Source organism: Lagenorhynchus albirostris, chromosome X (genome assembly GCF_949774975.1).
Source record: "Lagenorhynchus albirostris chromosome X, mLagAlb1.1, whole genome shotgun sequence".
Lineage (NCBI taxonomy): Eukaryota > Metazoa > Chordata > Mammalia > Artiodactyla > Delphinidae > Lagenorhynchus > Lagenorhynchus albirostris.
Genome location: NC_083116.1, coordinates 72415092 through 72440361, shown reverse-complemented (window position 1 = coordinate 72440361; position 25270 = coordinate 72415092). Strand labels below are relative to the sequence as shown.

Below are 25270 nucleotides of genomic sequence, written 5' to 3'. Positions count from 1 at the left end.
AGAGGGGATCTGGGATGTCTTTAACCTACCATCTTCCTAAAATCCCTCTACATTTTTAAAATCCCCATGAAGGGATGAGATTATTCATTTTTCTAAAGTTTTTTCACTTTTCTACTATTATTACCAATTTGATAAGTGAAAAGTGGTATCTCATTTTCATTTCTGTAGTTATTAGTGAATTGAATATACTTTTATATTTATAGACCATTTATATTCTGGATTAAATTACCCATTCAAGGCATTTCTCTCCCTTTAGTCAGTTTGGGTGCTGTACATTTCTTGTTAAGTTTATCCCTACTTTTTGTTGTGACTTTGAATATAAAACATGTTCAGATCACTGCCAGATAGATTATAAATAGATTACAGATGGATAACAGATAGATTATTCAATTGAAGAATAATATACATATAGAAAGTTGCCCAAATCATAATTATACAGTTTGGTGAATGTTCACAACATGAATATACCCATGTAACTAGCACCCAGATCAAGAAACAATATTACAAGCATCCCAGAATTACCACCGTGCCCACTTCCAGTCTCTGTCTTCCCCAGAGGGTAACCTTTGTGTCTGACTTCTTTCATCCAGTGTAAGGTTGCCAAAGAAAATACAGGATGTCCAGTTAAATCTGAATTTCAGATAAACAGTAAATCATTTTGCATGGAGCATATATATATATATTAAAAATGATTCATCATTTATCTGAAATTCAAATTTAACTAGATGCCCTGTATTTTTTTTTCTCTTGCTAAATCTAGTAACCCTAACTCAACATTATGCTTGTGAGATTCATCCATATTATTGCATGTAGTTGTAGTTCATTCATTTTCATTACTAAACATATTCCATTGGTGAATATACCACAGTTTATTTATTCTTTGTACTGTTACATGGGCATTTGGGTAATTTCCAGGTTGGAGCTATTATGAATAGTGCTGCTATGAATATTCTTGTACCTGCATTTTGGTGAACATGTACACAAATTCCTTCAATCCTGAATTCTCCTGTAACTGCTACCCTATCTGCTTCCCTTTAGAGTTAAGCTCCTCAAAAATGTTTACACTGCTTAGCAACACATGTGATTCACTCATACATTTTTTTGGTGAGATATAGCATACCTACAGAAAATTGCATAAATCATGTATATAGTTTATTAATAATTATAAAGTGAACACCCATGTAGTTACACTTAGGTTGAAAAACAAACATTTCTAGCACCCATATATAGCCCTCACAGGTCACGATCCCCTCCCTTCCCTCCAGAGGTAACCAGGTAATCCTGACTCTTGTGGTAGTAATTACTTTGCTTTCCTTGATAGTATGCCACCTGTGTATACATCACTAAACAGCATAATTTATAGGGCTGGCCAAAAAGTTCGTTCGGGTTTTTCCATAACATCTTACCAAAAACCCAAACGAACTTTTTGGCCAACCCAATAGTTTTCTTTACTTTTAAACTTTATATAAGTGGAATCATACTGTATGTAATCTTTTGTGTCTTACATCTTCCATTCAACATTGTGTGTGAAAAGTTCGTCTGTTGCATATAGCTGTAGTTCTTTTATTTCCATTTCAGTATAGTTTTCCATTGGTATGATTATACCACTATTTATTCTTTCTACTGTTGATGGAACAACAGTTTCAGTTTCCAGTTTTTAGCTATTATCAACAATACATTCTTGTTCATGTATCCTGATGCATAAGAATTTTCTAAGGTATATACCTAGAATTACTTGGGCATAGGGTACATATACACCAAGCTGTCTTCCAGAGTATTCCAATGTGTGAGAGTCCTGTTGCTGAGCAGTCCCCATGTAGTTATATTCCCCATGTTCTGTCAGAATTTTAAATAGTTGCCAATCTAGTGGGTGTGGAGTGATAAACTTCACGTGGTTTTAATTTTCATTACCTGGATGACCGGTTGATCACTTTTTCATGTGTTTATTGGCCATGTATATTTTCTTTTCTGTATAATTCCTATTCTATTCTTGCCCATTTTTCTATTGTGTCTGTCTCTGACTGATTTTAAAACGTACTTCTTTATATACTGTAGATTCTAGTCACTGTTCAGTTATATTTATTGTAAACCTCCCCGCCCCCACATGTTTTGCAGATACCTTCTCCTTCATCTCTGGCTTGTCTTTTCACTCTCTTTTCATTTATAATTCCTTTATATTATGTCTTCTTTAAGAAATCCTTTAGTACCACCAAGATATTCTTGAAATTATTCTTTATTATCTAATAAAAGCTTTACAATATTGCCTTCATATTTAAGTCTTTAATTCACCTGCAACTGTTTTCTGTACACAGAATGATGTAGGGGTCCAATTTTGGTTTTCCATGTAAATACCCATTTATCCTAGCACTACTTATTGAAAAGTCCATACTTTTCTCACTGATGAGCAGTGCCAATTTTGTCATTTATTAAATGCCCAAATGTAGCTTGGTCTGTTTTGGGGCACTCTATTCTCTTAAGTCAAATTAAGTTTTCCAAATCTATGTATATCTCCTAACTTATTTAGGACTTCTTTAATATCTCTCAATAATTTTCCTTGTAGACATCTTATACATCCTTTGTTCTATTCTTCGGTAATTTGTAATTTGACTCTATTGGAAGTGATATTTTAAAATCTTTTTAGTAAAGTATAATATACAAACAGAAAAGTACATATAAGTGAATACCTTGCTGAATTCTCACAAACTGAAAAAACTCATGTAACCAGCATGAATAGAATCTTTTAAAATTTTATATTCTAACTTTGTTTTTCACATATGGAAATAAAAGTTATTTTCTACTATTGACTTTGTATCTAGGAACCTGATTCACTCTCTGTAGTCTATCTTCACCCACCTTACTAAAACAACTATGTAAAACATCACCAGTGATATATATATATATTTTTTAACATCTTTATTGGAGTATAATTGCTTTACAATGGTGTGTTAGTTTCTACTTTATAAAAAAGTGAATCAGCTATACATATGCATATATCCCCATATCTCCTCCTTTTTATGTCTCCTTCCCACCCTCCCTATCCCAGCCCTCTAGGTGGTCACAAAGCACCAAGCTGATCTCCCTGTGCTATGCGGCTGCTTCCCACTAGCTATCCATTTTACATTTGGTAGTGTATATATGTCCATGCCACTCTCTCACTTCGTCCCAGCTGACCCTTCCCACTCCCCGCGTCCTTGAGTCCATTCTCTACGTCTGCGTCTTTATTCCTGTCCTGCCCCTAGGTTCTTCAGAACCTTTTTTGTTTGTTTGTTTCCATATATATGTGTTAGCATAAGGTATTTGTTTTTCTCTTTCTGACTTACTTCACTCTGTATGACACACGCTAGGTCCATCCACCTCACTACAAATAACTCAGTTTAATTTCTTTTTATGGCTAAATAATATTCCATTGTATATATGTGCCACATCATCTTTATCCATTCATCTGTCGATGGACACTTGGGTTGCTTCCATGTCCTGGCTACTGTAAATAGAGCAGCAATGAACATTGTGGTACATGACTCTTTTTGAATTATGGTATTCTCAGGGTATATGTCCAGTAGTGGGATTGCTGGATCGTATGGTAGTTCTATTTGTAGTTTTTTAAGGAACCTCCATACTGTTCTCCATAGTGGCTATATCAATTTACATTCCCACCAACAGTGCAAGAGGGTTCCCTTTCTCCACACCCTCTCCAGCATTTATTGTTTGTAGATTTTCTGATGATGGCCATTCTCACTGGTGTGAGGTGATACCTCATTGTAGGTTTGATTTGCATTTCTCTAATGATTAGTGATGTTGAGCATCCTTTCATGTGTTTGTTGGCAATCTGTATATCTTTGGAGAAATGCCTATTTAGGTCTTCTGCCCATTTTTGGATTGGGTTGTTTGTTGTTTTGATATTGAGCTGCATGAGCTGCTTGTAAATTTTGGAGATTAATCCTTTGTCAGTTGCTTCATTTGCAAATATTTTCTCCCATTCTGAGGGTTGTCTTTTTGTCTTCTTTAGGTTTTCCTTTGCTGTGCAAAAGCTTTTAAGTTTCATTTGGTCCCATTTGTTTACTTTTGTTTTTATTTCCATTTCTCTAGGAGGTGGGTCAAAAAGGATCTTGCTGTGATTTATGTCATAGAGTGTTCTGCCTATGTTCTCCTCTAAGAGTTTGATAGTGCCTGGCCTTACATTTAGATCTTTAATCCATTTTGAGTTTATTTTTGTGTATGGTGTTGGGGAGTGTTCTAATTTCACTCCTTTACATGTACCTGTCCAGTTTTCCCAGCACCACTTATTGAAGAGGCTGTCTTTTCCCCATTGTATATTCTTGCCTCCTTTATCAAAATTAAGGTGACCATATTTGCATGGGTTTACCTCTGCACTTTCTATCCTGTTCCATTGATCTATATTTCTGTTTTTGTGCCTGTACCATACTGTCTTGATTACTGTAGCTTTGTAGTATAGTCTGAAGTCTGGGAGCCTGATTCCTCTAGCTCCGTTTTTCTTTCTCAAGATTGCTTTGGCTATTCGGGGTCTTTTGTGTTTCCATACAAATTGTGAAATTTTTTCTTCTAGTTCTGTGAAGAATGCCACTGATAGTTTGATAGGGATTGCATTGAATCTGTAGATTGCTTTGGGTAGTATAGTGATTTTCACAATGCTGATTCTTCGAATCCAAGAACATGGTATATCTTTCTATCTGTTTGTATTATCTTTAATTTCTTTCATCAGTGTCTTAAGTTTTCTGCATACAGGTCTTTTGTTTCCTTAGATAGGTTTATTCCTAGGTATTTTATTCTTTTTGTTGCAGTTGTAAATGGGAGTGTTTCCTTAATTTCTCTTTCGGATTTTTCATCATTAGTGTATAGGAATGAAAGAGATTTCTGTGCATTAATTTTGTATCCTGCTACTTTACCAAATTCATTGATTAGCTCTAGTAGTTTTCTGGTAGCATCTTTAGGATTCTCTATGTATAGTATCATGTCATCTGCAAACAGTGACAGCTTTACTTCTTCTTTTCCCATTTGGATTCCTTTTATTTATTTTTCTTTTTTTGTGCTGTGGCTAAAACTTCCAAAACTATGTTGAATAATAGTGGTTAGAGTGGACAATCTTGTCTTGTTCCTGATGTTAGAGGAAATGATTTCAGTTTTTTGCCGTGGAGAACTATGTTGGCTGTGGGTTTGTCATATATGGCCTTTATTATGTTGAGGTAAGTTCCCTCTATGCCTACTTTCTGGAGGGTTTTTATCATAAATGGTGTTGAATTTTGTCAAAAGCTTTCTCTGCATCTATTGAGATGATCATATGGTTTTTCTCCTTCAGTGTGTTAATATGGTTTAACACATTGATTGATTTGCATATACTGAAGAATCCTTGCATTCCTGGGATAAACCCCACTTGATCATGGTGTATGATCCTTTTAATGTGCTGTTGGATTCTGTTTCCTAGTATTTTGTTGAGGATTCTTGCATGTACGTTCATCAGTGATATTGGCCTGTAGTTTTCTTTCTTTGTCACATCTTTGTCTGGTTTTGGTATCAGGATGATGGTGGCCCCGTAGAATGAATTTGGGAGTGTTCTTCCCTCTGCTATAGTTTGGAAGAGTTTGAGAAGGATAGGTGTTAGCTCTTCTCTAAATGTGTGATACAGTTCACCTGTGAAGCCATCTTGTCCTGGGCGTTTGTTTGTTGGAAGATTTTTAATCACAGTCTCAATTTCAGGGCTTGTGATTGGTCTGTTTATATTTTCTATTTCTTCCTGGTTCAGTTTTGGAAGGTTGTGCTTTTCTAAGAAATTTTCCATTTCTTCCAGGTTGTCCATTTTATTGGCATATAGTTGCTTGTAGTAATCTCTCATGATCCTTTGTATTTCTGCAGTGTCCGTTGTTACTTCTTTTTCATTTCTAATTCTATTGATTTGAGTCTTCTCCCTTTTTTTCTTGATGAGTCTGGCTAATGGTTTATCAATTTTGTTTATTTTCTCAAAGATCCAGTTTTAGTTTTGTTGATCTTAGCTATTGTTTCCTGCATTTCTTTTTCATTTGTTTCTGATCTGATCTTTATGATTTCCTTCCTTCCGCTAACTTTGGGGTATTTTTGTTCTTCTTTCTCTAATTGCTTTAGGTGTAAGTTTAGGTTGTTTTTTTTAGATGTTTCTTATTTCTTGAGGTAGGATTGTATTGCTATAAACTTCCCTCTTAGAACTGCTTTTGCTGCATCCCATAGGTTTTGGGTTGTGTTTTCATTGTCATTTGTTTCTTGGTATTTTTTGATTTCCTTTTTGATTTTTTCAGTGATCCCTTGGTTATTTAATAATGTATTGTTTAGCCTCCATGTGTTTGTATTTTTTACAGTTTTTTTCTGTAGTTGATTTCTAGTCTCATAGCGTTGTGGTGGGAAAAGATACTTGAAACGATTTCCAATTTCTTAAATTTACCAAGGCTTGATTTGTGACCCAAGATATGATGTATCCTGGAGAATGTTCCCTGAGCACTTGAGAAGAATGTGTATTCTGTTGTTTTTGGTTGGAATGTCCTATAAATATCAATTAAGTCCATCTTTTTTAATGTATCATTTAAAGCTTATGTTTACTTATTTATTTTCATTTTGGATGATCTTTCCATTGGTGAAAGTGGGGTGTTAAAGTCCCCTCCTATGATTGTGTTCCTGTCAATTTCCCCTTTTATGGCTGTTAGCATTTGCCTTATGTATTGAGGTGCTCCTATGTTGAGTGCATAAATATTTACAATTGTTATATCTTCTCCTTGGATTGACCCCTGGATCATTATGTAGTGTCCTTCTTTGTCTCTTGTAATAGTCTTTATTTTAAAGTCTGTTTTGTCTGATATGAGAATTGCTTCTCCAGCATTCTTTTGATTTCCATTTGCATGGAATATCTTTTTCCATCCCCTCACTTTCAGTCTGTATGTGTCCCTAGGTCTGAGGTAGGTCTCTTGTAGACAGCATATATACGGGTCTTGTTTTTGTATCCATTCCACCAGTCTATGTCTTTTGGTTGCAGCATTTAATCCATTTACATTTAAGGTAATTATCGATATGTATGTTCCTATTACCATTTTCTTAATTGTTTTGGGTTTGTTATTGTAGGTCTTTTCCTTCTCTTGTGTTTCCTGCCTAGAGAAGTTCCTTTAGCATTTGTTGTAATGCTGGTTTGGTGGTGCTGAATTCTCTTAGCTTTTGCTTGTCTGTAAAGGTTTTAATTTCTCTGTCTAATCTGAATGAGATCCTTGCTGGGTAGAGTAATGTTGGTGTAGGTTTTTCCCTTTCATCACTTTAAATATGTCCTGCCACTCCCTTCTGGCTTGCAGAGTTTCTGCTGAAAGATCAGCTGTTAACCTTATGGGGATTCCCTTGTGTATTATTTGTTGTTTTTCCCTTGCTGCTTTTAATATTTTTTCTTTGTATTTAATTTTTGATAGTTTGATTAATATGTGTTTTGGCATCTTTCTCCTTGGATTTATCCTGTGTGGGACCTTCTGCACTTCCTGGACTTGATTGACTATTTCCTTTCCCATATTAGGGAAGTTTTCAACTATAATGTCTTCAGATATTTTCTCAGTCCTTTTTTTTTCTCTTCTTTTTCTTGGACCCCTATAATTCGAATATTGGTGTGTTTAATGTTGTCTCAGAGATCTCTGAGACTGTCCTCAATTCTTTTCATTCTTTTTTCTTTATTCTGTTCTGCAGTAGTTATTTCCACTATTTTATCTTCCAGGTCACTTATCCGTTCTTCTGCCTCAGTTTTTCTGCTATTGTTTCCTTCTAGAGAAGTTTAAATTTCATTTACTGTGTTGTTCATCATTGTTTTTTTGCTCTTTAGTTTTTCTGGGTCCTCGTTAAACGTTTCTTGTATTTTCTCCATTCTGTTTCCAAGATTTGGATCATCTTTACTATCATTACTCTGAATTCTTTTTCAGGTAGACTGCCTATTTCCTCTTCATTTGTGTGGTCTTGTGGGTTTTTACCTTGCTCCTTCATCTGCTGTGTGTTTCTCTGTCTTCTCATTTTGCTTAAATTACTGTGTTTGGGGTCTCCTTTTCACAGGCTGTAGGTTTGTAGTTCCTGTTGTTTTTGGTGTCTGTCCCCAGTGGCTAAGCTTGGTTCAGTGGGTTGTGTAGGCTTCCTGGTGGAGGGGACTGGTGACGGTGTTCTGATGGATGATGCTGGATCTTGTCTTTCTGGTGGGCAGGACCGCATCAGTGGTGTGTTTTGGGGTGTCTGTGACCTTATTATGATTTTAGGCAGCCTCTCTGCTAATGGATGGGGTTGTGTTCCTGTCTTGCTAGTTGTTTGGCATAGGGTGTCCAGCACTGTAGCTTGCTGGTCATTGAGTGGAGCTGTTCTTAGCGTTGAGGCGGAGATTTCTGGGAGAGTTTTAGCCATTTGATATTACGTTGAGCCGGTAGGTCTTGATGGACCAATGTCCTGAACTCGGCTCTCCCACCTCAGAGGCACAGGCCTGACACCCGGCCGGAGCACCAATACCCTGTGAGCCACACAGCTCAGAAGAAAAGGGAGAAAGAAAGAAAGGAAGGGAGGGAGGAAAAGGAAGTTATTAAAATAAAATATTTTAAAGAATTATTTTTAAAAAATTGAAAAGTAATAAAAAAAAGAAAAAAGAAAGAAGAGAGCAACCAAACCAAGAAACAAATCCACCAATGATGACAAGCACTAAAAACTATACTAAAAAAGAAAAACGGACAGACAGAACCCTAGGACAAATGGTAAAAGCAAAGCTATACAGACAAAAATCACACGAAGAAGCATACACATACACACTCACAAAAAGAGAAAAAGGAAAAATATATATATATCTATATATTAAAAAAAAGGAAGAGAGCAATCAATAAACAAATCTACCAGTTATAATAAACTCTAAATACTAAACTAAGGTAAACATAAAACCAGAAATAAATTAGATGCAGAAAGCAAACCCCAAGTCTACAGTTGCTCCCAAAGTCCACCACCTCAATTTTGGGATGAGTTATTGTCTATTCAGGTATTCCACAGATGCAGTGTACATCAAGTAGATTGTGGAGATTTAATCTGCTGCTCCTGAGGCTGCTGGGAGAGATTTCCCTTTCTCTTCTTTGTTCGCACAGCTCCTGGGGTTCAGCTTTGGATCTGGCCCCGCCTCTGCATGTAGGTCTCCTCAGGGCATCTGTTCTTCGCTCAGACGGGACGCGGTTAAAGTAGCAGCTGATTAGGGGGCTCTGGCTCACTCAGGCCGGGGGGAGGGGAGGGAGGGGTACGGAATGCGTGGTGATCCTGCAGTGGCAGAGGCCAGCATGACATTACAACAGCCTGAGGCACGCCGTGTGTTCTCCCGAGGAAGGTGTCCCTGGATCAGGGAACCCTGGCAGTGGCGGGCTGCACAGGCTTCTGGGAGTGGAGGTGTGGATAGTGACCTGTGCCTGCACACAGGCTTCTTGGTGGCTGCAGCAGCAGCCTTAGCGTTTCATGCCCTTCTCTGGGGTCCGCGCAGATAGCCGCGGCTTGTGCCCGTCTCTGGAGCTCGTTTAGGTGGTGCTCTGAATCCCTTCTCCTTGCGCACCCCGAAACAATGGTGTCTTGCCTCTTAGTTCCAGACTTTTTCCTGGACTCCCTCCTGGCTAGCTGTGGCGCACTAGCCCCCTTCAGGCTGTGTTCACGCAGCCAACCCCAGTCCTCTCGCTGGAGTCTGACCTCTGAAGCCCGAGCTTCAGCTCCCAGCCCCCACCCGTCCCGGCGGGTGAGCAGACAAACCACTCGGGCTGCTGAGTGCTGGTCGGCACCGGTGCTCTGTGCAGGAATCTCTCTGCTTTGCCCTCTGATCCCCTGTTGCTGTGTTCTCCTCCGTGGCTCTGAAGCTTCCCCCCACCCATCCCCCATCTCCACCAGTGAGGGGGCTTTCTAGTGTGTGGAAACTTTTCCTCCTTCACAGGTCCCTTCCAGAGGTGCAGGTCCCATCCCTATTCTTTTGTCTCTGTTTTTTCTTTTTTCTTTTGCCCTACCCAGGTATGTGGGGGAGTTTCTTGCCTTTTGGGAGGTCTGAGGTCTTCTGCCAGCATTCAGTATGTGTTCTGTAGGGATTGGTCCACATGTAGATGTATTTCTGATGTATTTGTGGGGAGGAAGGTGATCTCCACATCTTACTCCTCCGCCATCTTGAAGGTCTCCTCCACCACTGATATCTTAATTACCAAAATGAATTGGTTATTTTTAGTGTCCATCTCACCTGACTTCTTTGTGGCATTGACACTTGAACATACCTGTCTTGAAACTCTTCTGGTTTGTGAATGTTCACTTTCCTGGTTCTTTTCTTAACTCAAACTATTCCTTTTCAGTCTCTTTTGCTTTTCTTCTTCCTGTTCCTAATAATATGCTAATTATTGTACTCAGCATGATTTCCTTGACGAGAAATGAGTACCCATCACCTGCTGTTAGTTCTTCCTTAGCAATATTGTGGAGGTTCACCCACTTCCAGTCTGTTCCTCCTGCCTCTGCAAAGTCCGTGCCTTACCCAGCACACCTGGTCAGGAGCCTCCTAACACTTTCACTCCTAGGAGGCATTCCTTCTAAGTACCATAGCCATGTTAATCTTCTTAAAATACCACTTTGTCCATGACATCTCCCCTGCTTAGAAACTAAGTGGCACATCACTGCTTATAGGATGAAGTTGAAAAACCGTAGCTAGGCCTTCCAGAACCTTTGTACCCTGATCCCATGTTACCTCCTCAGCTGTCTTTCACAGCTTTCCTGCCCACACTCTCCTCTCCAGCTACATGGCCTCCACAACACGCCCTGCTAATTCTAGCTTCTGTGTACTTTCATCACAGCTGTCTCCTCTTCTCTCCCAGAATGAAGTCATTCTCCCCATCCCCCATCAAACTATCTACAACATAGCCATCTTTCAAGGTCCAACCTAAGTCTTGAGGTTTTTTGTTTTGTTTTAAAAAGGGCATATGTGTTTTTTTTTAAAGAAGATGTTGGGGTGGGAGTTTATTAATTAATTTATGTATTTTTGCTGTGTTGCGTCTTTGTTTCTGTGCGAGGGCTTTCTCTAGTTGTGGCAAGCGGGGGACACTCTTCATCGCGGTGCGTGGGCGCCTCACTATTGCAGCTCTTCTTGTTGCGGAGCACAGGCTCCAGACGCGCAGGCTCAGTAGTTGTGGCTCACGGGCCTAGTTGCTCCGCGGCATGTGGGATCCTCCCAGACCAGGGCTCGAACCCGTGTCCCCTGCATTAGCAGGCAGATTCTCAACCACTGTGCCAACAGGGAACCCCAAGTCTTGAGGTTTTTGATGTCACCTTTTGTAAACATTTCATCTTCTAATGTATTTCTTCTCCTCTAAAATTCTATAGTGCCAGGGGGCTATCTGGTCATTTTCTGGCCCCTCTGTATTTCCAGCTTCATCTCTCAACACTTCCCCACAGACTTCAGGGATCCAGCCACAGCAGTCTACTCATTGCTTTCCAAACAGTACTGTTGTTTCAGATCTCTGTGCTGTTGTATATGCTGGGTTTTTTCTTTTCCCTACTGCCTCAGAAACCTGGTTTCATCAAGCACCCCTGTTCCTCCTGTGTTTTTAACCTTTCCCTCTCTACTGGTTTTCCCCCCTCAGCATAGAAGCATACCAATGTGTTTCTCCCATTTTAAAACAAATTAAATCCTTGATCCTCCTCATACTACTGCTCTTTTCCCTTTTCCTTTCACTCTGCTTTTTTGTCAACCCTCCATCCTCATCCCGTTGAAACTGTCCCTGCTGAGATCAACCAATGACCTGAATAACTGAATCCATTAGGCTCTTTTCAGTCCTCCTCTTACTTGGTGACTCCACTGTGTCTCACACCCTGCCCCTTCTTCTGGACAGTCTCATTCCTCCCGTGGATGTGTGACACTACCCTCTCCTGGGTTTCCTCTTACTTTTCTGAGGACTCTTTCTCAGGCTCCTCTTATTCCACCCACCCATACCTGAAACATAGCCCAGGTTCTGTCCTGGGATTTTTTTCTTTCTCGTCCCACTGTTCAAGCCCATCACCTTGCTCCCTCCGCACCACCTTAAGTGGTCTCACTCACTAAGATGCTTATAGCTCCTACCCATGTGCTGCTTATCCCAAACCTCTATCTCCTGCCCATATCTTGCATCTACATTTCAGCCTATAAATGTAGTTGCCTGTGGGGCATCTCGTGAATGTCTCACAGGTACCTCGCATTCCACGTATCTGAAGCTGAACTCCCCATCCTTCCCTGCCTCTGTTAAACCTGCCCCTCCATTACCTGTATTCAGTAATATCAACATTCCCTCAGTCACCCAAGCCGGAAACCAGGGCATCACTCCATACCCTTTCTTCACTCTGACTCCTCTTTCCAATCCCATCAGTCACCAAGTCCTGTCAGTCTTACTTTCTCATCTCTCAAGTCACTTTCTTTTCTCTAACCCTACTACCACTACCTTCGTTCAGGCCTTCATCGTTAGCTTATAGCACGCTTTCCAACTGGATTCCTTATCTTCAGTCAGGCACCTGTTCAAGTCATCTACCAACCAGCAGCAGCATGTTCTCCCTAAACGGGATATCCCTGCTTAGAGCTCTTTTCAGAGCTCCTCACTTTGTGCCACGCTGCTTAGCAAGGCCTTTGTGCTCTAGCCTTGCCTACCTGGCTAGCTTCCCCTCTCCTCAGCCCTTCGTCAGAATCTGCCTAGCCATACTAAGTGTGCTACGTTCTTGCTTGTCTATGCGCCTTTGTACATCTTGCTCCTTCTGCTATAAATGCCTTCCCTCTGTCTTCACGTGACTAATTCTATTTCCCCCTTCACTACTCAGCTCCAATTTCATCCCCTTGAACCACCTCCAGTTCTTTGACCACCCCCATTTCCTTCCACTCCCACCTCCCTCATCTGGTGCTTACCTCTTTCCTACACTAACACTACCCCAACTCTGTACTACAGTCATCATCTTGCCTGGCTGACTCCCAGTAGACAGCAAGCTAATCAAAAGGGGGAACTATGTCTTATTCATCTTTGAACCCCAGGGGCCTGGCATAGTGCCTGACATGTCATCATTGGCCCTCATTGAATGCCTCAGTTCTTTTTCCCTTTTGGTCTGACTGGTAATGCCTACTAATATTTCAATTCACAGTTCAGATGTCACCCACCTATGAAACCTCTACTTTGGGTCGAAGTCTTTCCATCAGTTGGTGCTCCCATAGTGTTTTTTCCTAACACTTTATTATGAAAATTTTCAAAGATACAACAAAGTTGAAAGATTATACAGGAACATCCCTACACCTAGCATCTGGATTCCGCCATTAATATTTTACTATATTTGCTTTATATCTGTCCATTTATCCACTCATTAATCCACATTCTTTTTCTTTTCAAATTCTACTCGATGGTTGATGCTTTTCCTTGCCCTGTATGCGTCCCTTTTATTTTTATTTATTTATTTTTTTAACATCTTTATTGGAGTATAATTGCTTTACAATGGTGTGTTAGTTTCTGCTTCACAACAAAATGAATCAGTTATATATATACATATGTTCCCATATCTCTTCCCGCTTGCGTCTCCCTCGCTCCCACCCTCCCTATCCCACCCCTCCAGGCCGTCACAAAGGACCGAGCTGATCTCCCTGTGCTACCACATTCTTTTTTAAAACACATTTTTAAAGTAAATTGCACACATTAGTGCACTTTCTCCCAAATTCTTAAGCTTACATATTATTAACTGGAGTTTAATATTTCTTTAGATTTTTAATGTAAAATTTACAATGAAAAGCACAAATTTTAAGTGTATTGTAGCTGAATTTTGACAAATGCATTTACCTAAAAGCCTGTAATCCAAAGCCTTATCATGATATAGAAGATTATCTCCCTTCCCAGTCAGTTGTCACCCTACCACGTCTCACAGCATTCTCCCTTTTCACTGTAATTGTATTTGTCTTTTTTTCTCATTAAACTTTGATTTCCTTGAAGGTAGTGACCAGTTCGTATTTTCTTGCCACCTATGCTAAGACTGTGTCTGACACACAGTAGGCGTTCCATAACTGTTGTCTGGCCAGATATATGAATATCTGCCTTATTCCTGGAATATGAGTACATGTTGTATTCATCCTCTTTCTTTCTCGTCTCCCACATCCAAAAGGTCTTTTAGTCATGTCATATTTATGTCTTAAACACCTTCTATCTCCTTCATTCCTCTCCCATGGTTCCAGTCCTTAGAGATCGCTCAACTGAACTATTAAAATTATATCCTTGTACCTGTCTCTTTATGCACTGATGAGAAAGTTTCTTGATAGACACCCAGAAGTAGAATTGTTGGGTCATATTTTAATGAATGTTTTTTTACTTTAGTAGGTATTGCAAAATCCTCTCTAAGGAGCTTGTACCCTTTTACACACCCACCAGCAAATATTATTAATTTGATCATTTTTGCTAAATTGATGGATGCAAAATTTTATTGTTGTTGTAATTTGTATGTTTTGATTTCTAGCAAGGTTGAGTGTCTTTTCAGTAAAGTTGCCAAGTAAACCACAGGAAGCCCAAGACATGGATATACTAGGAATACAGGAAACACAGGACATACTTATACTAAAAACTTATTTGTGTTTTATATGTCCTATATTTTTATCTGTTAAATTCTGTGAATTGCCAACTCAAATACTGTGCTTGTTTTTCTATTGACTTTTTAGAAAATTAATTGGGAGAGGGAGTTCATATATTCTGGACATAAGTGGTCAGTTTTATGAGTTCCAAATATTTTGTCCCCATCTGTGGCACATCTTTTTACTAAGTGTATGATGTCTTTTGTCATATAAAGTGTTGGGTTTTTTATATAAATAGAATTTCAGTGTAGTCATGTAGACATAAAGGCATTTCTCCTATGTTTTCTTCTTTAAAAAAAGTCTTAAATCTGTCTGGAATTTATAACTACGTGTGGTGTGAGGTAGCAACTTAGTTTTATGTTTTTCCATATGGATAGCCATCTTCCCCAACAGAATATATTAAATTGTCCATCTTTTCCTCAAAAAAAAATAACCTCCTAAATGGTTTCTTAAACACCAGTTTTTTACTCCCAAATCTACCTTCCAAATGACTACCAAAGTAATATTTCTGAAATCTAAATTTGATCATGTTTATTCCTTCTTTAAAACCTTTCATTTGTGTCCATCATCTACAATAGATGTTTTTAATCTGCCTTCTTTTTAAAGCAAAGGAACTCTTTTTAAAATGAAGTCTTAAAACAAATTATAACAGTTGAAATAAATTAAAAAACAGATTTTAAATTCACATACATTTATTTTGTAAGTTTAAATTTATAGCATTGAGTAGGTCAATCTTCAAACAATAAGAATATTATAGCTATTTTATGATCACAATTTCTTTCTGTTTATTGCATATTATAAGATTTTTCATGGGAAAAAAAATGCAGTACATCCAGCAAAGGACTTGTATCTAGAATATATGAAGAACTCTCAAAACTCAATAGTAAAAAATAATCCAACTAGAAAATGAGCAAGACACGAGCAGATATTTCACTGAAGAGGATATACAAATGGCAATAAGCACATGAAAAGATGTTCAACATCCTTAGTCATTAAGGAAATACAAGTGAAAACCACAAGGAGATTTCACTGTAAACCTCTCAGAATAGCTAAAATAAGAAATAGTAACAATATCAAATGCTGGCAAGAATGTGGTGAAATTGAATTTCTCATACATTGCACTATTGGACATTTATTCCAGAAAAAGTGTATGTTCACACAAAAACCTGTACGCAAATGTTCATAGCTGCTCTATTTGTAATGACCAAAAACTGGAAACAACTCAGATGTCCACCCACAGGTGAATGAATGGTTAAACAAACTATGGTACATCCATGCCATGTAATACTATTTAACAGTAAAAAGGAATGAACTATTAAAACAGACTCCTTGGATGGATTGTTATTATGCTGAGTGAAAAAAAAAAGGCTAGTCTCAAAATGTTACATACTGTATATGCTGTTTATACATTCTTGAAATAACAAAATTATAGGGGAGAAAGCTTAATGATTGCCAGGGGTTAGGGATTGGAGGGTGAAGAGATAGGTGTGCCTATAAAGGGCAGCACAAGAGAGCCTTGTGATGATAGTACAGTTCTATATCTTGATTTTGGTGATCATTAATGAAGTTATACATGTGATAAAATTACACAGAACTACACGCACACACACAGAGTACGTGTCAAAGTTGGTCACATCTGAATAACATCTGGGGATTGTGCCAAGGTTAATTTCCTGGTTCTGATATTGTACTATGGTTGTGTGAGATGTTACCATTGGGGGAGGCTGGGTGAATGGTGCACAAGACCTTGCTGTACATTTCTTTTGCAGCTTCCTGTGAGTCTATAATTATTTCAAAATAAAAGGGTTTTTTTTAATGCAATATAATGAAAAGTAACTTTTTCTCTTTCCCCAAATCCCTAGTCTATGTCTTTAGACATTCTCTCTTTCTGTATAATGGAAGCATACTATGCACTGTGTTCTAATCTACCCTATATTTATGGAGATTGTTCCATATCAGTATATACATCTCTACTGTATTCTTTTTCATGTCCATATATTATATAGATATGCCACTGTATTTATTATACCATTCCCCTATTGATAAACATTTAGGTTGGTTCCAGACTTTTGCTATTACACACTAGCTCCAGTGAACATTCTTAGTTCTTAGTATATAACATGATGGGGATTCTGGATAACAGCTATAATCTTATTTAAGATTTTGTATCTATTTTTTCTATTTTTTTTCTTGTCACACATTATCAAGAAAATCCTGATTCATACTAATACATAATTATGAGTTATAAACATTTTTTAACAGCCCACTTTACAATCTCTTCAATTATTAAACTGATCTAGGAGCTTCAATGAGGAAGTGATAGGACATTTAAATTCAATGTTGGATCACTAACGATATATTTCCTAATATGTTATATAATAACTATAAATGTCTAACAAGACACAAAGCTTACAAGAAGCACTGAAACCATCTTTTTTTTTTTTTGAGTGCCATTGGATAAGTGCTTCATATGCACCATCACATTTTCTTTTTTTTTTCCAGCTTTATTAAGATATTCTTGACATATAACATATGTTACGTTTAGGGTGTACAATGTGATGATTTGACACATGTATATGTTGCGAAATGATTACCACAATAAGGTTGGTTAACACCTCCATCCCCTCACATGATTACCATTTTTGTGTGTGTGTGGTGAGAACATTTAAGCTTTACTCCCTTAGAACAAAGTAGTGGTTACCAGAGGGGAAGGGGTTGGGGAAAGATGAAATGGGTAAAGGGAATCAACTGTATAGTGATGGATGGAAACTAAAACTTTGGTGGTGAGCATACTGTAGGACATATAGAAGTAGAAATGTAATATGCACATGAAACATATAATGATATAAACCAATGTTATCTCAATAAACTTTTTTAATTAAAAAAGATTTAGTCTCTTAACAACCATCAAGTACATAATACAGTACTGTTGATTATAGTCACCATGCTGTACTTGAGATACCCAGAAGTTATTCATCTAATAGCTGGATGTTTATACTCTTTGACCAGCATCTTCCCATTTCCCCCACCCCTCAGCCTCTGGCAGCCACTATTCTACTCTCTTTCTATGAGTTCAGCTTTTTTTAAATTCCACATATAAGGTGAGGACACATAGTATTTGTCTTTCTCCATCTGATTTATTTCACTCAGCATGATGCCCTCAGGGTCCATCTATGTTGCAAAAGGCAGGATTTTCTTCTTTTTGTGGCTGAATAATATTTCTCTCTGTGTGTGTACCACATTTTCTTTATTCATTCATCCATCAATGGACAATTAGATTGTGAAACCATCTTTAATAGTATATCATAGCATGTTGAGCTCCGTATTCATTTGGTACTACACAACCGACTATGATGCAGTGATGAGCACATGAATTGAGTAACTGCCTCTGTCTGGTGTTTCAGTACAAGCTCATGTGCTACAGTGGTATAATTATCTGTACAGTTTTCCATGAGTGTGCATGTGAACTGGGCAAACGTCTCGTGCAAAGCCACAACTTTAAATTACACATTTGCAAAAACTTCGAACGTATGTACGAATAATAGAGGTATTTTCAAAGACTGCAGAAAAATTAATTAACCTTGCTGCACAAGATAATGTGTAGATTCTAACACAGTATTGTGAAGCAGTTAGACTCCAATAAAGATCTATTTTTTAAAAAAAAGATTTGCTTTATAGCACATTAGAATGAGCTATTTAAATGCAGTTTTTTTAAAAAACAATATAGGGCTTTTTTGTTTTTGCTGCGTCGAGTCTTAGTTGAGGAATGCGGGATCTTTCGTTGCGGCATGCGGGATCTTCATTGCGGCATGCAGGCTTCTCTCTAGTTGTGGCGTGCAGGTTTTTGTCTCTCTAGTTGTGGCGTGTGGGCTCCAGAGCACATGGGCTCTGTAGTTTGCAGCAGGCAGGCTCTCTGTTTGAGGCACGGGGGCTCAGTAGTTGTGGCGTGCGGGCTTAGTTGCCCTGTGGCATGTGGGATCTTAGTTCCCCGACCAGGGATCGAACCCATGTCCCCTGCATTGGAAGGCGGATTCTTTACCACTGGACCACCAGGGAAGTCCCTTAAAAGCAGTTTTTAAAATAGTTAAAATAATGTTAAATAGCGGTGATGGTTGCACAACAGTGTGAATGTACTTAATGCCACTGAACTATACACTTAAAAACTGTTAAAATGGTACATTTTATGTTATATATATTTTACCACAATAGAAATAATTTTTAAAACAAAATCCAAATTACAGTTGCAGAAACTGCAGTATTTTTGTGGTTCCCTAAAGTATCCCTAAGGTTCTAAGGAACACAATTTGAAAACCACTGTCCTACAGGATAAACACAAATACCTGAGCATGACATATCTTTCATGCTCTTTATGATCTGTCCCTAACTGTCCTCTGGCCTCATTATTTGTTACTCTCTATCTCATAACTTGCATGAGATACTCTCTATCTCATAACTGTTGAACTCCCTGTAGTTCCTAAATGTATGTTGCTCTCTCACAAATATGTGCCTTGACATATGTTACTTCTTTGCCTGGAATAACCTTACATTCTTCTTTCCCACTCTTCCCTCCTCCATCAGCATTGTCCTAGTCATTCTTCACAGTTCAGCTCAAATTTTCAATTCCCACTCCTATGAGAACCCATTTTTACTATACTTACCTTTTCCTTTAACATTATATTTGCAAATAGTTTTTGTTGGTGTGTCTATCTCCCTTTAGATTTTTAACTCCTCGAGAGTAGGGATTGTGACTTATTCATCTTTCTACCTCTAATGCCTAGCACAGTGCCTAGAATATTGAACATATTCACTAAATGATGATAAGGACTCAAATGTGTGGGGTGAGAAAAGAGGGAGAGTCCAGGATGTCACAGGTTTGTTGTTTGTTGGATATCCGACTGTTTAGGTGATGAGACAATGAAAAGGAACAGTGCTGGAAGTGAAATAGATTTGCACTGAAAGATGAATTCTGTGTTGTTCAAGTCTGTGTTATGCAGTGCCACGTGGGCACAGCCCACTGGAGTTTATTCAGTAGGCAGACAAAATATAGCTTTGGACAATAGGAAAGAGGTCTGGTTTGGAGATGGGAATTTGAGGGAGTCATTAATATAGGTGTTTATTGGAACTCTAGGCAAGGATGAGATAGCCCAGGAAGAGTATATATAGTAAGCAAAGAGCCTAAGACAGTCCCAAGAGAATACCAACTTTAATGGGTGGGTATTGGAAAAACTACCCCATTAAGTAGACTGGGAATGATTGAGAATGGGGGACACAGTAGTCACATGGCTCTGGAGGGGCGACGTGAGAGTTCAAGCTTTCTTTAAATGTGTTTTCTACCAACCCCGTCTTTTCAGCCTCAAGTCTCTCCTCTTTCCAAGGTACCTGGTGCCTCTAAGGAGCAAATTTGCTCATTTCCATAGAGCATAGAGGTTAAGATCATGGATTTGGGAGCCAGACTGCCTCCATCTGAATCCTGACTCTGCCACTTATTAGCTATGTGACCTTAGGCAAGTTACCTAATCTCTTTGTGCCTCAGGTCTCATATCTGTCAACACAGATAATCATACTTGATGCATACTTTATAGGACTACTGTGAGGATTAAGTAAGGTAATAAGCATAAAGTTCCTAGAACAGTATCTGGCTCATAGTAAACACTATATAAACTTAGCTGTTATTATCACTGTCGTGGTCATTATTGTCCCTCTGCAGGCACTTTAGATTGAGGCTCTTCCATCTTGCTGAGTCAGTTATTGCTTCTCTACCTGTGCTCTAAAAACACATCGAAACCTCTTGTCTACGGATATTTCCTCTCCTGTGCTCTGTGATCTTATGGGTTATTACTTTTTAAATTCCTTTTAGTGATATCTTAGGGGGGAAAGAAATGCTGGTGGTCAGTCTCCTGTGTTTGAACAGAATTTCCTCTAATGCTCTCTGTGTTCTTTTTGTATATAATTTTATTTGTTACATTGGTTCCTATGAAGCTGTATCAATTTTTTATTGGAATAATATGTGCCTAGATAATTACAATTTTATTTTTTGAAAGCCTTTCATACTTTTCCCCCTTTAGACTTTCTGTACCAGAAACTTACCTATCTTTTTTCCTGAATTTTAGAGATACGTTTTCTTACCATCTAGCATACTGATGTCTGACCGTGCACCTCAGTCCCCTACAACCAGATTCTCATCATTTTACTTACATAATCAGTTCTTCCATGTGTGTCAACTTGAAGGCCAACTTCAAGATACTGCCATTTACTTCTTCACTTGCAGTATCTTTTTGGTGAAGAAATTGTCATCAGAGTAGATAAGGAATTTAATGGGTGCTGTGCTTTCACTGTCAGGTAACTTAGCAAATATCCAGATAATCTAAGTTCCTCTATCCTATTAATAATAACTTACATGTAGGTAGCACTTTATAGATCACATTTGATTTTTATCATAGCCTCATGAGGTAAAGGTATGTATTACACCTGTTTTATGGATAAAGGAAAGTTTTAGTGGCTTGTCCAAGGTCACACACATTGATAAGTGGGAGAGGCAGAGTTTGAACTAAGATTCTATCTCCCAATCAAGTTCCTTTCCACTCTATTCCCTCTTAGTAGTTACTCCTGTAAGTCTTGTGATCTAGTGCAGTAATAGATCATTCCCCTTCTAGCTAGGCAGACCATATCTATACTATCATATTACTTCTGTTTTTCACCCTAATCTTCTTGGCTGTGCTACCTGCCTTAGGCTCATACATATTTTCTTCACTTATAGAGCAGGGTTTCTCAGCTGTGGCACTATTGACATTTTGGGTCAAACAATATTGGTGGGGAGGGACTGTCCAGGGCATTGTAGGGTGTTTAGTGGTATCCTTGCCCTCTACCCACTAGATGCCAGTAGCACTCCCCCTGACCTCACAGGTTGTGACAACCAAAATGTCTCCAGATATTGCCAAATGTCCTGCAAGAAGCAAAATTGTCCCCAGTTGAGAGCTGCTGCATATAGAGCTGCTTCGTTTCTCTTCTGCCTCGTTTTTCTCTCCTGTTACCAATATACCCTTTTATTCTAGTTGTGAAACCAATTGTAACGTGCCTCCATGATACTTGTGAAGTTCTAGTCCCTTTTTAAAGTTAAAATCTCTACTTTATTATTTATTTGTTGCCCTCGTGAACAAATACCCGAAGCTGTTAAGTAGTATTCTTGATCCTCTCCTCACTTGGTCTGTTCTCAATCTTTTAGCGAGAAGAGGAACTTCTGGTCTTATAATTTTATCTGGGCATTTTCTCCATAGCCATCCTTGATTAGAACTTTTAAGTCTCTGCAGTCATGTTCTTCCCAGTCTTTATAATATATAATCTCCAACCATGTCAAGAATTTTCTCTTAACAACAGGAAATCAAATGCTGTTTTGTGATGATTTCTTTCCAAAGAGACATTCATTTCCCTTGCTCCTATCTATTCCAAAATTCCAACTCTCATTTGAAGAAAAAAAATCAGCCTTTTTATCCTTAAGTCTGTGCTTCTTACTTAGATCACAGTAGCCATAATTTCTTCTCAGAGCTCATCTGGACTTTTATTGTTGTTCCTGTGGAGCTATAGATGGACATTTTGCTCAGCAGGTTTGAAAAACCTCAGCAGTCTCTCCTTCACATCCTAGATGGGATATGGGCCAATAAGATGGCACAATGTTCTGTTTGGCTAAAAGGGGGAAAGAAGAGAAAGGAGTGAACTAATATGAGGATTAGTACAGGCATTGGTGAGGTTTGATCAATCTCAGCAGGATCTCCTTCACATCCTGGATGGGATAAGTGGCCCTGAAAAATGGTACCCCTTCCAACTTGCAATAAAGGGAAAAGAAAGAGCTAGTTGCTTGAGGGAATTGTTTTTGTTTTAGGTTGGGGAGATTTGAGCATGTGTATAGACTGAAAAGAAGGAATTCATGAAGGAAAAATAAATTGAATATCTAAGAGGGAGGGGGAAGATCAAGGGATCCAGGGTCCCTGGGAAAATGGAGGGAATAGAAACACTGTCAGAGGCTGAAGGGAAAATAAAGGTAGCTATTTCCTCCTCTGAAACAAGGAGGACAAAGGAATCAGTAACAGCAAAGGAAAGACTGTGAAGTGAGGAGAGGGAAGGTTAGGGAGCCCTTGTGAATAGTTGATCACCATAATGTATTTGTTGAAATCATCTACTAATAGAGTGAAGGTAGATTTCCAGTCTTGGAAATGATGAGTGTTTAGAATAGCTGCTGTGGTGAAGGAAGAATGAAGAAGAGAAGATTGTCTATTGACCAAGGGTTCAGCCAAGGTCAGATAGCGTGTTTTATAATGGATGGATCCAGTCCATTTTGTTATGTGACTTTCAGAAACTTACACACGCGCGTGTGCACACACACACACACACACTCACACACACGGTTGGTTTAACCTAGGCCTGGGAATTGACATGGTGGGAATGGCAGAAGGTCATGGGGCAGAAGGTCATGGGTCATGGGGCAGAAGGTCATGGGTCTAGTGAGCGCTTGGGAAAACATAACTGAAATGATTGACTTCAGGGAATAGGTAGTTTAAGGCCCAGGAAGGATGATCTACTGGGAGTATTAGAAAGTGTCATAGGGACTTCCCTGGCAGTCCAATGGTTAAGACTCTGCTCTTGCACTTCAGGGAGCACGGGTTCGATCCCTGGTCGGGAAATTCAGATCCCACATGCTACATGGTGCAGCTGAAAAAAGAAAGAAGGCATCAGTATATTTGTAGCCACAATAAGGGTGAAGAACAGGATCCATGAAAGAAATGGAAGGATAGTAGTAGGATGCAGAGAGGAATTTTGGAGTTCAGGATCTTGTAGATAAAATTGTTTCAGGTTATAAGGGAGTCCAAAGTACGGCTGAATAAGTAAAGTAGTACAGCACTAACAATAATGATGCCATTTGTATATCATTTAACTTTGTTTTGTGTAAGGTATCTTATTAACTCCCCACCACAACCTAACGAGGTGGGTAGATTTGCCTCATTTATAGAGGAACTTACCCAAAGTTGCATAGCTAATCAGTGACAGATCCAGGATTAGAACCTAGGTCTATCTGACACCATTGCCCATGCACTTAACCATTATACTACATAGACTTTCCATAGTAAACATAACCATGGGAGGGTCAGGGGCTTTCAAGGGACCTCAGAGATTATTACAATGTTTAAAAAGTAAACCTTAGAATTTAAGAAGTGGAAAAGAACCTTTACTCTATTTGAAGCAATAAGAGGAAAGGTATTTCATTGTGGTATAATAGACAGAGCATAGGATTTGACTGCAATCCTGAGGTGGAATCTCAGGCCTACCACTTACCCGCTAATGGTACCACTTGACCTTAGGCAAGTCATTTAACCTTTGAGCTAGTTCTGTCATCAATAAACTGAAAATGATAGTTAAAATAATGATAATAATAAAAATAGCTTTTAATGTAATTTCACAGCATTAATTTAAGCATTAAGTGTGATAATGTATATTAAAAGTGTGATAATGTATATAACCACTTGTAAATAACTATACAAGTGGTTATTGTCATGGTGATCGTTATCTGTCTCTCTGCTTTGTTTCCATGGGAAAGGGCAAGAAGTGCCAACAGACTCAATTGTGCATTCACCTTTGTCCTTTGAACTTTGCTTAACTGGAAGACCAACTGTTTGAAAGAGGAAGAGATGGAAAGAAAGTAAAATATCAGAGTGGATATCACCAACTTCTACCAGCATCATGTTTATTCCCATTTCTACCTATACCACCTAGGAAAAATATGTGGCCTGTTTCCCAAGGAGCATAAGAATATCTGATAAGAACACTAAAGATTTTTAAATACTGTTGTTTTTCATTTCTATGAAGCTTTCTGTTTGAAAAAAAAAAGAGGCACTCTCAGAAAAGTGAACAAGATTAAGAGGTTTCTTTAAGATTGCTGACTTAATATTTCTATAGGGTCTTTATTTCTTATCTCTTTCTCAGGATAGGCATATGTTAGATGTTACCCAGGTAACATGGGTATATGTTACCAAGCAATTTAAATTTTGTTTCCTGCTATTAGGTATTAATATTAACCGAGGCCTCCTATGCTTGGGAAATGTAATCAGTGCTCTTGGAGATGACAAAAAGGGTGGCTTTGTGCCCTACAGAGATTCCAAGTTGACTCGACTGCTTCAAGGTAAGCCCAAAGTGCCTCTAAAAATAAGAGAGTAACTCAGAATGATAGTGCTGAGAAAGGAAAGATAGAACAGGTAGAAAGCCAGATTTTTTGGACTATTACATACAGAGCTGTCTAGTTGATAAACAGGAGAGAGACCTGTTGGCAAGCAGGCTTCTAAGGTAATGGAAAAATGTCTTCATATATGGCTTTGAGAGCCAAAAAATCTGTATGTAGCGTGTCAACTGTACTTAGTACTTTGTACCTGAAAATGAACTTAGTTACTGCCTTTATTACTGCTGATAAGAAGAATTCCCTAAGGAGTTAAGATCTACCTAGAGGGGGCATCCAAAGAAATTTTAATCCTAATAGTGACTCCTAACTTGGCCCAGTAAGGTTTTTTTTGTTTTAACCTGATTAACTGCTGAAGTCACAGTCTCTCTTAAGAACGAGGACACATGCAATAGGATTCTAAACTATATCATTTTATACAACAAAAATCTTAATGTTTTTATATTGACACAATAGAA

At 38.5% G+C, this 25270-nt stretch overlaps 1 protein-coding gene across 1 annotated transcript in view; it reads left to right on the top strand.

Annotated features, from left to right (window-relative positions):
- The window catches only part of KIF4A (kinesin family member 4A), a 126286-nt gene that overhangs the window by 25630 nt on the left and 75386 nt on the right, over nt 1-25270 (top strand). The window contains exon 7 of the mRNA XM_060138622.1: nt 24645-24761. Within this exon, the coding sequence (XP_059994605.1) occupies nt 24645-24761 (117 nt within the window). The remainder of the gene's footprint in view (nt 1-24644; nt 24762-25270) is intronic.